The sequence below is a fragment of the Lissotriton vulgaris genome, unplaced genomic scaffold, assembly GCF_964263255.1.
Source record: "Lissotriton vulgaris unplaced genomic scaffold, aLisVul1.2 SCAFFOLD_352, whole genome shotgun sequence".
NCBI lineage: Eukaryota > Metazoa > Chordata > Amphibia > Caudata > Salamandridae > Lissotriton > Lissotriton vulgaris.
The window spans coordinates 210,629-227,155 of NW_028245114.1; the positions used below are offsets into that span (position 1 = coordinate 210,629).

The 16,527-nt window shown below is 46.3% G+C and overlaps 1 protein-coding gene across 1 annotated transcript in view; it reads left to right on the forward strand.

Moving 5' to 3' along the window:
- The window catches only part of NOBOX (NOBOX oogenesis homeobox), a 215,408-nt gene that overhangs the window by 141,317 nt on the left and 57,564 nt on the right, over positions 1 to 16,527 (forward strand). Inside the window, exon 3 of the mRNA XM_086949011.1 lies at positions 5,346 to 5,452. Coding sequence (XP_086805137.1) covers positions 5,346 to 5,452 — 107 coding nt within the window. The remainder of the gene's footprint in view (positions 1 to 5,345; positions 5,453 to 16,527) is intronic.

Below are 16,527 nucleotides of genomic sequence, written 5' to 3' on the forward strand. Positions count from 1 at the left end.
CAGCTCTTGGTTGGCTCTTGGTCAGCTCGTGGTTGGCTCTCGGTCAGCTCTTGGTTGGCTCTCGGTCAGCTCTTGGTTGGCTCTCGGTCAGCTCTTGGTTGGCTCTCGGTCAGCTCTCGGTCAGCTCTTGGTTGGCTCTCGGTCAGCTCTTGGTTGGCTCTCGGTCAGCTCTTGGTTGGCTCTCGGTCAGCTCTTGGTTGGCTCTCGGTCAGCTCTTGGTCAGCTCTTGGTTGGCTCTCGGTCAGCTCTTGGTTGGCTCTCGGTCAGCTCTTGGTTGGCTCTTGGTCAGCTCGTGGTTGGCTCTCGGTCAGCTCTTGGTTGGCTCTCGGTCAGCTCTTGGTTGGCTCTCGGTCAGCTCTTGGTTGGCTCTCGGTCAGCTCTTGGTTGGCTCTCGGTCAGCTCCTGGTTGGCTCTCGGTCGGCTCCTGGTCAGCTCTCGGTCAGCTCTTGGTTGGCTCTCGGTCAGCTCTTGGTTGGCTCTCGGTCAGCTCTTGGTCAGCTCTTGGTTGGCTCTCGGTCAGTTCTTGGTTGGCTCTCGGTCAGCTCTTGGTTGGCCCTCGTCAGTTCTTGGTTGGCTCTCGGTCAGCTCTTGGTTGGCTCTCGGTCAGCTCTTGGTTGGCCCTCGGTCAGCTCTTGATTGGCTCTCGGTCAGCTCTTGGTTGGCTCTCGGTCAGCTCTTGGTTGGCTCTCGGTCAGCTCTTGGTTGGCTCTCGGTCAGCTCTTGGTTGGCTCTCGGTCAGCTCTTGGTTGGCCCTCGGTCAGCTCTTGATTGGCTCTCGGTCAGCTCTTGGTTGGCTCTCGGTCAGCTCTTGGTTGGCTCTCGGTCAGCTCTTGGTTGGCTCTCGGTCAGCTCTTGGTTGGCCCTCGGTCAGCTCTTGGTTGGCTCTTGGTCAGCTCTTGGTTTCGCTCTCGGTCAGCTCTTGGTTGGCTCTCGGTCAGCTCTTGGTTGGCTCTCGGTCAGCTCTTGGTTTCGCTCTCGGTCAGCTCTTGGTTGGCTCTCGGTCAGCTCTTGGTTTCGCTCTCAGTCAGCTCTTGGTCGTCCCTCGTCAGTTCTTGGTTGGCTCTCGGTCAGCTCCTGGTTGGCTCTCGGTCAGCTCTTGGTTGGCTCTCGGTCAGCTCTTGGTCAGCTCTTGGTTGGCTCTCGGTCAGCTCTTGGTTGGCCCTCGGTCAGCTCTTGATTGGCTCTCGGTCAGCTCTTGGTTGGCTCTCGGTCAGCTCTTGGTTGGCTCTCGGTCAGCTCTTGGTTGGCTCTCGGTCAGCTCTTGGTTGGCCCTCGGTCAGCTCTTGGTTGGCTCTCGGTCAGCTCTTGGTTTCGCTCTCGGTCAGCTCTTGGTTGGCTCTCGGTCAGCTCTTGGTTGGCTCTCGGTCAGCTCTTGGTTTCGCTCTCGGTCAGCTCTTGGTTGGCTCTCGGTCAGCTCTTGGTTTCGCTCTCAGTCAGCTCTTGGTCGTCCCTCGTCAGTTCTTGGTTGGCTCTCGGTCAGCTCCTGGTTGGCTCTCGGTCAGCTCTTGGTTGGCTCTCGGTCAGCTCTAGGTCAGGCCTCGATCGGCTCTCAGTCGGCTTTCATTTGGCTCTCCATAAATTGGAGAAATAGTCCATTCTCCAGGAAGCGTTTGGCAAATGTCCACCAAATCGGACCGAGTTAGTTGGTCACAAATATGAACAATGTTGCAGCCCAGATACGACTCCCCTCCAGTGCCAGATGTAGGCGGAGCTCAGCTCCACCACATGGAAACAAATGAATACCGTTAGAAACAAGAAATAAAGTCATGTTCAGGGAACTATACTTTAAAAAAGCATCATTTTGCTAAAACCTTGAAGTTGAGTCTAACCAAAACAGGGCCACCAATTTTCCAATTGCTGCGTGACTTGTTTCCTCTGTGGAAATAACTGAGTGGACTTTCATGTGGTTTGCCCGAGGACGTAATGAATCCTGAGCCACAGCCAGGGGAAACCATGTGGCGGAGGGTCCACAGCAGAGGAGAGCCCAGCACGCGCTGGAGAGGGGACGCTGGTGTGCTGGAGGTAGAACAGTGGAGAGCACAAGGTGTTGTGGACATGGACCCCATACAGTGGTGCGGTGAGCATGCGTTACAACGTAGGACCTTAAGGCGGCCTCCAAGAACAGAGAGTCCACTGCCAAAAGACAGAGAGAGAAAACAGACTTCATAGCCTCTCCTTTTACACCATGTGCAACCCTGTGGGGGCACTGCAGGGGAAAAGAACAAAGGCAGGTAGTAGGAGTGGGGCCATACAGTGGACACCAACACCCCCCCCCCCCCACAAACTCCTGACAAACAACAAGTATCTTGGAATTGGATTCCCAATGTTGCAAAGAGTGGATAACATGAAAGAAATATGGAAATACCTGTGCAGGCCAAACCTCCCACTGAAATCCAATTCCATAAAAATACAAACAATAGCTCTACAAAAAGAAAAGTAGAAGCTACAATTGAAGCAAGTGAAACAAAAGTAAGTTAAACAAACATGAAACAAAGAGTCCTAAAAGCAAGAGATAAGACCCCAAGATAGGAAGGAAAGCTCCTGAGCTGTAAGAACTCATTATAACTAGGGGTGGGCGGAATTTACGTAGTCGCGCTACGCAAAGCTCAGCGAAATGGTAAAATCTCTGCGAGCACGCAGAGTTTCGCGAACACCCGGAATTGCTTGTTCCACCCGTTCGCAATGCTTTTTTCCTGTTCGCGAACACTTTTTGCGTGCTCGGGGGGAAATATCTTGCAAACACCCATTTTGAAAGCACGAACAAGCAAAAAATTCTGCCCATGTAGGAAAAGTTTGATAGGCGGCTCTGTCAAACACGGCAGCTGGACGTCAAACTTAGCCAAAAGTTTGATATTTTTCAAAAACAAACTCCCAAAGTAGAAGTTTGTTTTTAATAAATAAAAAAATGAATGATCTCCCCCCCCCCCCCACCCACTCAATGGGATTTTTCTCCCATGGTGTGGCAGTCGTTTTTCTTTTTGTTTCTGCTCTTCCATACCAGGATATATCTGGCGATGAGGGACGGGTTGACAGTCGGATGCAGTACATTTCACTCCATCAATATAAAACTTGCAGACTGCTCGGCTCAAAATTGGGCGTGCAGACCTTGCGTTCCTTCGCTGTTGCAATGAAGGGCCTCTATGCCATCTGTAAATCAGCCGCCACGTACCACCTAATGCAAATCAGTACTGACCCTGCTCCTTATGGGAACAGTCCACCCTGAACCTTGGTCATCTCACCCATTCAGCGGCCCACTGCGGTTTTAGTCTGGAGATGTGGGATTCACACCCCACAGATCCACAGATGATGCTTTGCCGTGAGGCCGACAGCTTGACGTCCAGCCTCAGTCCCCTCCTCTGGCGCCTCGTCACTGCACCCCTTGAAGAGCACCATCAAATAGAAATGCGCAATAAAGTCATGTTTTCATGTTCTTCTGCTCAGTTATTGGATCTCCGCACAGATTCATCATTTGATTTTCTCTTTAGTTGGAGCTGTGACCGTCACTCGAGGACCTCTCCCGGCAGCTCTTTACCTGAACAGATAAGCACCAGCGATGACAGCCGGTCTCATACCCCAGTGTCCAAACCAGACACCCATGAGCATGCAGCGCACATCTTTATGCGGAATCCCTCAAAACGACTAGAGCACGTCCCACACAAAATGGCCCCATAAGTATCAACCCCAATGGCAGCGTGATGCATGGTGAATGGAGCAATGCATTGAGATGAGGCCACGCCCCAGGGCTCGTGTCCCTTGCAAACTCAATGTAACCGTATTACAGGGTCATCATGCACTGAAGCTCCTGCCGAACCCCTTCTTCTCTTCAGATCTCATGCAGCTCTGGATTCACTGGTGCCAGCGATACATTTTCACTGGATGTGGTGTGAGCCTAATACAATGTCACCTTCCAGGAGCATCACTCCAGAACCTCTAGGTCAACTCTCTAGAGACGTCTCCTAGACCGCGTAGTCTTACAGTACGTCCGCTCTCTTCGACCTTCTCCTAGGCTGCATGGTTGTAGGCTAGGTCTGCTCACCAGTCATCTCCTGGACAGCATAGTCTTACAGAAGGTTCACTCTCTTCAGCCGTCTCCTAGGCAGCAAGGTTGTAGACTAGGTCCGCTCACCAGTTGTCTCCTAGACAGCGTGGCTGTAGACTACGTCTGCTCACCCGCGGTCTCCTAGGCCGCGGGGTCGTAGTGGAACTTCAGGCATCTCCTAGGCAACCGGGTCTGCTCACCATTTGTTTCATAGAACACGTAGCCTTGGAGTAGGTCCTCTTTTTTCAGCCTTCTCCTAGGCAGCGTGGTCATAGACTAGGTCCGCCCACAAGTTGTCTCCTAGACAGCATGGTTGTAGACTACGTCTGGGCAGCAGTTGTCTCCTAGGCTGCGTGATCGTAGGCTAGCTTTACTCTCTTTAGCCGTCTCCTAAGCTGCAAGGTCGTAGACTAGGTCTGTTCACCAGTCATTTCCTGGTCAGCGTAGTCTTATATTACGTGCACTCTCCTAGACAGAGGGGTCCTTCACTAGGTTTGCTTCCTGCAGAAGTGTCCTACAAAACACGGACATGCACTTTGGTCAATGCCGTTGACAATTGATTGTGGGTAAAACCCTGATTAGTTAAAGATGGATATGTTCCACACACGGGGCCGTATCAATGCAGAGTTTATGAAGATAATCAACCACTAGGTGCAACTCGCATGTAGATTCACAGTATGTTAATACATCCTGTGGGGCTCTCCTGCAAGTCTGACCTGGATCATGAGAAGCCTCCTATGGACAACCAGGGCTTAAAGTTTAAAGAAATATATTTTGGGGGGCTTTTAGAGGGGTTTTACATTACCTCACATAAAGGGACCACCCCTCCCACCCTGAATGAATAGCCTTTGGAGACACACCTGCATGTACACGCGTGCACACACACACACACAGTGGGACATACACACACACACAAAGGCACCTATGCCCACAGGCACGCTCACATGTACAGACAAAAGCACGGACAAACACATCCATGCATGTACACACACACACACATGGAGACATGTCACATGTAAATGCAAATGTACACAAATGTTTGCACACATTCTCAAGCAGGTACTCGCGCACATGCACTGACTCTCGACTCCCCTGTTCTGCTTCCATGTGCTCTCTCTTCATACTCCTGACCCTACCTTGTCTTCTTTCCACTCTTCCATATCCCGCATTCTTTCTATTTTTTGCCTTCCATGGATTTACTGCTCGTTGATTTCATTGTGATCTTTTCCAAGATTATTGGATATTTCTCCTCTCAGGACCTCATATCGCCAGGGGTCTTGTCTGAGTGTCCCCCTCTTCCTTCCAGAGCAGTTGCAGGAGCTGGAGCGAGCCTTCCAGGAGGACCACTACCCGGACGGTGACAAACGCAAGGACATCGCAAGCACTATTGGCGTCACTCCGCAGAGGATCATGGTGAGCAGGCACCGGAAGGGGATTAGTTATCGTTCATGGCTACAGGAGAACCTTAGTCGATGTCGTACCCTTGCCTTTAGATGTTGTTTGGGTCTCCACTATCACAACTTCTGGTCAGGGTCTGGGTCATGGTGAGCAGGCAGCGGCAGATGGTGGGTAATCGTTCATGTCTATAGAGGGACCTTAGTCGATGTCTTATCCTTGCCTTTCGATGTTGTTTGGGTCGCCACTATCACAGCTGCTGGAGAGTGTCTGGGTCATGGTGAGCAGGCAGCGGAAGGCGATGGGTCAACGTTCATGTCTACAGGAGAACCTTAGTCGATGTCTTATCCTTGCCTTTATATGTTGTTTGGGTCTCCACTATCAAAGCTGCTGGTCAGGGTCTGGATCATGGTGAGCAGGCAGCGGTAGATGGTGGGTAATCGTTCATGTCTACAGAGGGACCTTAGTCGATGTCTTATCCTTGCCTTTCAATGTTGTTTGGGTCGCCACTATCACAGCTGCTGGCCAGGGTCTGGGTCATGGTGAGCAGGCAGTAGCAGATGATCGGTTATCGTTCATGTCTAGAGGAGAACCTTAGTGGATGTCGTAGCCTTGCCTTTCGATGTTGTTTGGGTCGCCACTATCACAGCTGCTGGAGAGTGTCTGGGTCATGGTGAGCAGGCAGAGGAAGGCGATGGGTCAACGTTCATGTCTACAGGAGAACCTTAGTGGATGTCGTAGCCTTGCCTCTAGATGTTGTTTGGATCTCCACTATCACAACTGCTGGCCAGGGTCTGGGTTAATGGTGAGCAGGCAGCAGCAGATGGTCGGTTATCGTTCATGTCTAGAGGAGAACCATAGTCGATGTCGGATCCTTCCCTCTAGATGTTGTTTGGATCTCCACTATCACAACTGCTGGTCAGGGTCTGGGTCTCCTCGGTGAAGGTAAAGAGGGGGTGCACCTTCCTGTGACCGGTATCCGCCTCTGAAAGATAATCTTCACTTGGCCAGAAGTTCCGTCGACAGCCATAAGATCAGTCCGGGTTCTTCTGTAAATGAGGGATGCTTTCATGAAGCAGCACAACAGCTATATGAGCTAGGGTAGCCGAGGAAAGTCTTCATTTTATTAAAGACACAGAGGCGAATATTATCCATTCTCCACTCTCACTACTGCATTCCCAGGAGCCACATGAACAAAGAATAAGCACAGCTACATTTCACATAACTCCTGTGTCCTTCGACAGGTTGATGTAACCGTCCACTCTACCCTTTATCTATCTTATTGTCACCGCCCAGGTATGTGAGGACTGCAGGCCGTCTGCCCTCTGCCCCCAGGGGTCCAGTATCTCTGCACAGCGAGCAGAAACCAGCGCAGAACATCAGACTTTAGGGAGCAGAGAAGAGGGAGCAAGGCCGGAGTCTTCTCTGTTACACAGATATTGAATATTAAACATATGTCGACGCCATGGTTAATAACAGAGTTTCTCACTATTTACTCGTATCTCACACCACTCTTAAACCGAATTAAGTGGAGCCCCATGAGGTGCGCTCCAGAGGGTATAAACTCCAGGAAGAGACCTCATCGCTGTTTCACAAGGACGCAGAACTGCAAATAAAGGGTAGGTTCAGTCCACTGAGAAGGGACTCGAAGGATTGACAAAAATAAACAAGCATTGGCATAGCCAATAGGTCTCGCCTTTGGGACCTTATAAGTGCTTAGCCATGCAACAGTTAATGTTGTTGCACCAAGGATATTGTGCAGCACAACTAAATACTTATAAGGTCCCAGAGGCGAGACCTATTGGCTATGCCAATGCTTGTCTATTCAGATTTTAAGTGCTGTTTTTGTACATTTTTTAGAGCAAGCATCTGCTTATCAAGGACAAACGAGGCAAAGGGTTGCTTACTGACCTAGTAAAGGACAGAGCTATCTTGAAAAGGAAGCAAAAACACTTTACAATCTTAAGTATTTCGGTATTTATAGTTACAGTCCAGGTTCACAGACCGGTGCCTCAGGTGGCAGTGTTGTGACAACCCCCTTGCTCATCTGAACCTTGAGTTTGTGTGTTGTTTGTTTGACATTTCTAATGAACACAGTCACATGTAAGTGTAATATCACAGCACCTGTGTAACTCTTCTTTTAGTGCTTGGCCCGTTGCCAACAAGCAGACCTCTGTGTGTGTGAGATATATGACGCCCTTCTATCGAGTTACTTTGATGTGTAGGGAGTGCTGCGTTTATGATCAGACTTGTGATTGTATGCATTTAGTGGCTGAGATGTGTGTGGCATGTATGAGTACAGTACCTGGGTTAGAGTGCCAGTGCTGTGTGGTAGCTTCTCTGCAAACGAAGTGGGAAACGTGACGTGGTTCAACTTGAATGCAATGCGTAAACGCCATCAGCAAAAAAGCATTCGCTAACGAGGGAGGCTGCATTGCTTTTTTTTTTTTTTTTTTTTTTTTTGTGTCCTCATATTTGCCCTTGGAAACCAAACAATAACGATCAGTTTAGAGGGGATTACTGAGACACTGACCCAGATTAACTGAGGGGGACTTTCTTGGATCCTACCGGGGTATCCCGCAGTGCCAAGCATCAACACCTCAATGATCGAATAATGGTACCAACTGGACTAGCGTACTGCTCAATACAACCCAGATTGTGACCGATGTCGCCCTAGTTGGGTATGTATAAAAGGCGAGGATCGATTAAACGACCCCACAGGCAGCGAAATCATAGGACATGGGGAAAAAAAAAAAAAAAAAAAAAACCCCATTACCAATTCAAAAGCAGCCAAAATCTTCTCTTGTGTTGGTTACCTTCCCTAGCCATGTCTAATTTAGACATCTGTAGCATTGCTGCACGCCAATCGGTAAAGAGAGGGGGTGTCTTATCTTTCCACCGTCTGCATATTTCTCTTCTGGCTAGCAGGCAGCTATAGAAAACCAATTTTTTACACATGCCGTCTAGCTCTGGTATAATGCCAAAGAAAATTAGCATGGGACTAGGGTTAACATGCGAGCCTATTGCTAACGAGAGAGAAGCACAGATTTCATTCCAAAATAAGGATATAAACGGACACTCAAAAAACATATGAATATCTGATGCTGCTACCAAGCCACATCTAGGGCATGCCACTTGATCATTATTGAGGAACTTTGATAGACGTAATGGAGAGTAATACACCCTATGCAGAGTAAACAGATGGTTGCGACGGAGCCAAGATGGTTTAACGATCTCACCCAAAATCCTAAATGATTTTATCCATAGGCCCTCCACGTCAATGTCAGATATAAAGGTTTTCCAAAGCGAAAGGGGTAACAGAAACTCGCCATCAGTCTCGTCTAGAATAAGATTGTACCAAAATGTAATTTCTTTTTTAAAAGGTGGTTTATCCATCAGGTGGGTTAGTAAATTACTCTCGATACCTATTTTAAACCTACCCCTTCCTTGGCTATAGGCCTGTGACCAACTCTGCATTTGGAGATATTTAAATCGTGAAAAACGAGTTCCTATAGTTAGGCTCAACGTCTCCCATGTGAGTAAAGTTCCTTCAACAAATAGATCCCCCCATGATGAAAGTCCGGCTGCCCTAATTGGGAGAGCTAAACTATCTAAGAGCCAAGACGGTGTACCTGGGGAGTCCCAAAGGGGGACCCTACTAGAATAGTAATCCAATTTGAGTGTTCGTCTTAGACTAGCCCATGTTCTAGCCAGGTCCCTTAAAACCTTTAGTTTGACCTTCTTGAAATATTTAGGGTCGCCAAATTTTAATAGAAAATTCGTCAGCCCGATTTTTTCCCCCCTTAAAAGTGCTGAAAATAGCTTCCCACATCCAGCATTATTAGGGGTCTTTAAGAGCATCCTGGTATGTGAGAGTTGGAAGGCCCAGCCATAGAGTTGCAAGTCTGGTGCTGCAAGACCTCCTTTTTCTCGACGACGTCTAATCTTCTTCCAAGATAGTCTAGGCGTATGACTGTTCCATATAAATCTGTTTATTTCAGTTTGAAGTTTGGCAATCAAGGATGAATCAAAAAAAAGAGGGATTGTATTGAATAGGTATGTGATCTTGGGCAAAATGGACATTTTGACGAGGTTAGACCTGCCTATTAGAGAGATAGGGAGAGCAGACCATAATCTCATCGATCTTCGAGCCGCCTTAGCTACTTCCGCAAAGTTTAGGGGGACAATCTTATTGATATCAGTGTAGATGTTTAACCCAAGATATCTGAGGGTAGAGCTGGGCTGTACTCCTACAGTCGGTACAGGATGATTCCAAACCATGATATCAGTTTTGGATGCATTGACTTCGTATCCGGATATAGCCCCGAATTCTTCCGCTATAGATATAACGGTAGGAAAGGACGAGTTCAGCTCGGATGAAAAAATAAGAACATCATCCGCATACAATGCTACTTTCTTTTCCCATCCTTCAAAAATAAAAGGTTTTATATTAAGGTTATCCCGAATTAACTGAGCAAAAGGTTCAATATATAAGTCAAACAAGAGTGGTGAGAGAGGACACCCCTGACGAGTTCCACGCGAGATGTTAAATGGCTCAGTAAGTTCACCGTTAACAAGTAGTGAGGCAGAAGGGCTTTTATATAGTAACTTAATAGCTCGCCTAAAGTTATCACCTAAGTTAAATTTACTCAACACTTCCTCTAGGTAAACCCAGTTTACCCTATCAAAAGCTTTTGTTGCATCAAGGGTAAAGACTGCTAAAGGTAAAGATGCTGATGTGGCCATGTCTATTGCTCCAATAAGGTCGTAAGTCAATTCATAGAGTTGCCTTCCTTTTACAAATCCCTTCTGATTGGCATGTAAGATGTTGTTTGCAACTTCCCCCAATCTGTTTGCGAGGACCGATGTAAAGAGTTTATAATCTGTACAAAGAATTGAGATCGGCCTGTATGACCCACAGCTAGTTGTGGGTTTACCGGGTTTTAAAATCAAGGTTATAGAGGCCCTATCCCAGGATGCAGGAGGTAAGGCACCATCGACTAAGATACTGTTAAAGAGGTCTGTTAGATGGGCAAGAATTATAGGGGACAACAATTTATATATTTCAGAAGGTAGCCCATCGGGACCTGCAGCTTTATTTTTTTTACTTTTAGAGATGGCAAGGTTTACTTCCTCCTGTGTAAAAGGGCGGTTTAAGAAAACCCTTTGTTCTGAATTTAAGGATGGTAGAGATATACCAGTTAGCCAGTCCCTTGCTTGACTAGGTTGTACCCTCTTATCCTCTTGATATATATCCGTAAAGAAACTTTTAAAAGCTCCACTGATTTCCTCATCTGTAGAAAATAGAACTCCATCTTTACAAATGGAACTAACATTATTTCGGACCCTATCTGTCTTAGCCTTCCAGGCCAGGAGCTTCCCGGCACCTTCCCCATATTCAAAGTGGGCCAACTTACTAGCCTCCCATCTCTCTAAGACCCGAGCATTTAGAACTGAGGAGAGATCTCCTTTCAAGACCTTTAATTTATCTTGCAGCTCCACTAGTGGGGACCCTAGATTTAGATCGATCTCTTCTTGAAGGCCTGCAATCTCTAATTCAAGCGAGGCTACTGCATCCCTGTAGGTCTTATTTTTATATGAGGATAAGTTGGTTAAATAACCCCTTAGCGTGGCTTTAAAGGCATCCCAGGTGATCCCGGGTGAGGCAGTCCCCTGATTAATCACCCAAAAGGACTTAGATTCCTGTATTAATGCTTCTACCATATTGGATGAGGCTAGAATTGATCTATCAAAAGACCAATTTCTTAAAGAGGGCCTAGAAACAGCGTCAAGCTCCAGAAGGATGGCAGTGTGGTCAGAAAGATGAAAAGGTAAATGAGAGATTGATTTTACCTGTTTAACTAAAATATGGCTAATCAATATAAAATCTATCCGAGACTGGTGGTGAAATTTAAAGTTCTTAAATGTCACCCCCCTTTGAGACCCATGGAGTTTCCTCCAAATATCAATGTAATTCAATGCTTTCATGTTATTTAATAAATACATCCTAGTTTTGGATAGGGATTTAGCCCTATTGGAGGGTGACTTGTCCAATACTGGGTCCAATACTATGTTATAATCGCCAGCCAAAATAACAGGTTCTGGGAATAGGTACAAGTGAGAAAAAAGTGTGGTTAAAACAGATGGATCGTCCTGGTTAGGGCCATAATACCCTACTATCGTGAATGCTGAGCCCAAAGCAATAACAGAGGCTATTGCCCATCTACCATAAGGGTCTACCTGTTTAGAAATTAGCCTTGCCTTGATAGATTTTTTAAAAAGAATGGCCACCCCCCTAATGTGTGAAGTTTGTGAAGTAATGACCCCAAAGTCTATCCATTTGTTCTTACAGAGCAGATTTTGCATTTCAATCTCTGCCAAGTGTGTCTCCCCCCGCCTCTGAAGTTATTACAGCCACCACTATTATTGATGTTGAGGATTTGGACTGCACAATTGATGGTGTGAGGGGTCCAGGGTTAAAGGGACTTGATGCTGTTATTGACGCTGACGCTGACACTGTTACTGTCACGAATACAGCTGGAATTGAGAATAAAAAACTATCAACCTACTTAACAGGTCAGGTTAAGGCAAAGCGTTCATTTACCCCTAAAACAGCCAAAATAGCCAAAACTAAATCAAAGACCTTGGTCTCTACCTCCAAAATAACCCCCTCACTGCGTTCCTACTTTAAAGTGGTTCCCCAAGTACTGCGGTTAGGAAACGAAGGTGATACTGCTTTTGAAATTCGGAGAGCTGCTAAATTGGTGTTAGGTTCCCCTACTGCGGATATGGAGGATTTGGAGGGTGCAGCGAGTACAAACACCCTTACAAACAGCAATATGGTTATCCATAATAACACTGATAAGGGCATGGAAACCAACGACGATCAACTTCTCTCCCCTACATTAGGAGAGGTTAGTCAAGTGGGGCTAGTCGATTGTCAGATGTCTTCTAATTTGGAGCAGGCTATACCTTCAGTGCCTTCTGTGTCTTCATTGGTTCTGTTCAATCCCTTAGCTCCACCACTACCGCTTGCCCCTCCGAGCATAGCAGCAGGGCTAAGCCTGCAGTCAATCCTTCAAGAAACAGGCTCTAAGGCCTCTACTAGGAACCAGGAAGATCCTAGCTCTTTCCAGGATACCACCCAGGCCTTGAATAGTGATCTCGTGTCCACACTGCAGGCCTCTTTCCAGACAATGTTTACATCTCTGGCGGCAGATATTAAAAAGGGGTTTGAGACTTCCGCATCCAATCAAGCCGATATCCGATGTTACTGTCAATCACTGGACAGTAAGCTAGGGGATCTTACCACTAGAACGGAAACACTTGAAGATTCTGTCACGGAAGTAAATATTAACCTGAACGCCACCAAAACTGAACTAACAAACCTCAGACAGGAAAACCAGAGTTTGTCCGATAGGATGGAGACTTTGGAAAATCACGCTCGGAGGAACAATCTACGAATTCTGAATATTCCCGAGGAGAAAGAGGGCTCTGACATCAAACAATTTGTGGTTTCCCTGTTAAAAGAAGCGTTAAGACTGGACTTCTCTGAGCAAGAAATAGCTCTGGATATCCAGCGCATTCATAGAGAGCCTTTTCGAAAGAATCCTCAGAGAACCAAACCCAGAAAAGTTTTGGTCAACTTTCTTACCTACTCTCTTAAAGAAACCATTCTGAATACAGCACTGAAACAGAAGGTGGTTAATGCTAAGGGGTTCAACTTTCAGATCAGATCAGACCTGTCTAGGATAACGCTGGATAGGCAGTGGGAGCTGGGTAAGAGGTTGGAAGCGTTCAGGAGTCAGGGGGCCGTAGCCCAGCTGGTCTTCCCTGCGGCACTAAGAGTAATGTATAAAAACACAATGCACAATATAAGATCAGTGCAGGCCGCAGATGAATTCCTCTTAAGTATGGATAGAAGGTCGGAGTCTCCTAAGTAGTTTCGGTCTACTTTCCTATACTATCTGCTTCTCTGTATATACTAGTTACTTTTTTATTTCCCTTGTCTGATCTCAGTCGAGTCTTTGAGGCTTGCTTAGATTATCTTGTAAAGGGTTTAAGTTTCTATTCCTTGTATTGAGATAAGGAGACTAAACACTCTAAATACAAAAATAATATACAATAATATAATACTATGGGAGGTATATAGTACACAGTGAAAAGCATACGTGTAAAAAAAAAAAAAAAAAAAAGGAGGGAAAAAAAAGATAAAGAGAAAAAAAAAAAAAAAATGGGGGTAAGAAGAAAGGAAAGGAGGAAAAATTAAAAAAAAAAAAAAAAAACTTCTATCTCCTGTCAAAAGGTTCTTCTCAAACTGGGAAATAATATTATATTTATTCATGATTCTCTTTCCCACCTTTTGATTCTCTTTAGGTCTTCCCTCCAAATTTTGGTACTTTTCGATGGTGGCGGGGGTTCATAGCAGGGTGCTATCTCTCTGGTTATCCAGATAGATAGAGTAGGGGTTTCCCACGGGTGGGGGGTCTGGGGGGGGAGGGGTGGTAGGGGGCGGGGAAAAAGCAAAAATTGTCCTCTTAAATGTCCTTTAAAACAGTTCTTGGAGGGGAAAGTTATGAATATGTACAATTCAGTATTCATAGATTGGCAGTATTGGCCCCTGGTTCTGGTAACTCAGTTTCAGTATAATGCATAATATACGCATTTTATCCTGGAACACTAATGGTCTCCGCACTACCCCAAGAAGGAACATTATCATGCAATATTTACGTGATTCGGTTGCACAAGTATTAGTGCTCCAGGCTGCATTGCTTTTAAATGAAGCGACAAGCTGACTGTCAAAGGCTTGTTTTTAATTTTATCATTTAAAACTAAAGACATACGACCACTTCCGTCTTCCTCTCAATGATTCCGCCAGCACAGCCAGCAGAGACTCTATGGGTCCAGCGTTTCCATTCCCTTCACCTTCCTAAATGAAATACCATCGATGTTTACACCTTCAGAAGTTCAGCCCGCACACCGCCGACGGAGGTTTTAGGAGACCCCTTCTGAGCTTACTGCAGAGGCGGTGGAAAGATGATTCCTTCAAGCAAACACGCAAAAAGCAATCAGCCACCTTTCAAACTTTGATTGTTGGTAAGAAGATGCGAAACCGGAGGCAACTTCGCATTAGTCTGCACAGAAGTTTAAACAAGCCCGGGAGTGAGAAATAAAAAAAACATGGTACCGTACAAGACAGAGAGGCAGATCGAGGCCCACGCGCTGTAAGGCTTAATGAGCCATGAAAGAAAGGCAGATGGCAACTGCGCGCGTGCACGCGCTCGCGAATGCAAGCTTTAGGCCAGGAAAAGCCTCTGGTAGCACTTTTAAAAGCCTGTTTACTAAATTTCTCGCAGAGCAGCGCATGTGCTGGCTCAGCGAGACCTAAAAAGTGCAATGATCTGGGCCTTTTCAGCTATGCGGATGACCGCATTGCCCCTCAGTAAAGCCTCTGTCTGTGAATGCGCCACGGCATTGATTGTGGACTTCTTGAGAAGTGTCTGATGGGGACACTGGGTTAGAAAAAGTGGAAAATAAGAATCTTATTAGTGAATTTACAAACGTTAAGGGTGAGGAAGGAAAAAATGCCAGTGATGAAACGTAGCCTCTGTGTCTTAAATAAAACCAGGACTTCCCTTTGCTACCATAGCTCGCAAGCTCTGCATTTTATGGCAAGATCAGAGGCTCTGACGTGTTTGTTTAAATCCCATTAAGAACCAGTAGTGCGGTGTGAGCCGCCAGTTATCAATCAAGCATCCTGCATGTTGACACTCTAGAGCAGTCGGCAGATATAGGGCTGTCCTCCGACCTCGCTCCATCCGCAGGAGGGCCAGACTGTTAAATACCTTTCAGTAACCTGCAACTAAAGAATATTCTGCCGCATGCATCAACATAAGGGTTTGCGATTCCTAAATAGCGATTTTTATGGAATTGCTATTTTGGAATTGCAAATCCTTATGCAAGTAGGAATCGCAAAATAAATTGTGGTTCTTAAATATTACCTAATAGCGATTTGCAAATTGCGAATCACTATTAGGTAATGTCACTCCATTCATTCCTATGGCCCTATGGGAATGAATGGGAATGCATTCGCAAATTGCGATTACCAAACTGGTAATCGCAAATTGTGAATGCAATTCCAAGGGTGCCAGGGGGACCTAAGGCCCCTCTGATGCACCCCCCCAAAAAGGTAAGTGGGCACATGTGGCGCACATACATGCCCGAAGGCTATGTGTGTGCGTCACATGTCACTTTGAAAAATGCACTTTTGTGCATATTTCAAAGAATGCACAAATTGAAGTGGATGGTAATTAGCATTTCCTAAATGCACAGCTTGATTCAACGCCTTTAGGGAATCGCAAATTGCAATTCCCCTAAAAGTATTCGTAATTTAGGTAATCGCAAAAAATTGCGATTACCTACTTTGCGAATTCAAAGCCTTTGATGGATCAGAGAAGGCCTCTTTGCCCACGTAAATCGGCCCATTTGCAAGGGGAAAAATGCTTGATGCATGTGGCCCATTGACCTACGAAGATATGGTCATAACACTCATGCCCTGCTGAAACTGCAGATTGGTGACCACCAATGCTCTGAGAAGACTTACTGTGGTCTACCAAAGAAGCTAAGACATTTAGAACTACAGGGACAATCACCCAAACGGGATTAAGAGTCTTGTGATCTGAAGAAGTCCCTCGGCCTGTGAGGACTGATGTGGTTAGCAGAGAAAGCTGAAAGTCCTGGAAGAGTTCATCTTTGCCAGAATGTTTCCAAGCTATCATCTGAAGACCACCTCACAAGACCAGCTTGTGGGCGACCCAAGGATTTAACAAAAGCGATAACAACAAAGAAGAAGGACTGGAAGGTCTCTGGACGTTGAATGACAGAAAAGAACTGGAGGGTCTGTGGACAGCGAATGACAGAGAAAAAGAACTGGAAGGTCTATGGACAGTGCCAGAAGTGAAGGGAAACAAAGCAGAGTCCTCCATTATGGAGTAACAAGAACTATGCTCCACTTTTTGTCTGCGAATCTGAACTACGCATCGAATATTTCAATAAAAGAAGGAAAGATGCAAGGATGGCCCGTTGACCAGTAC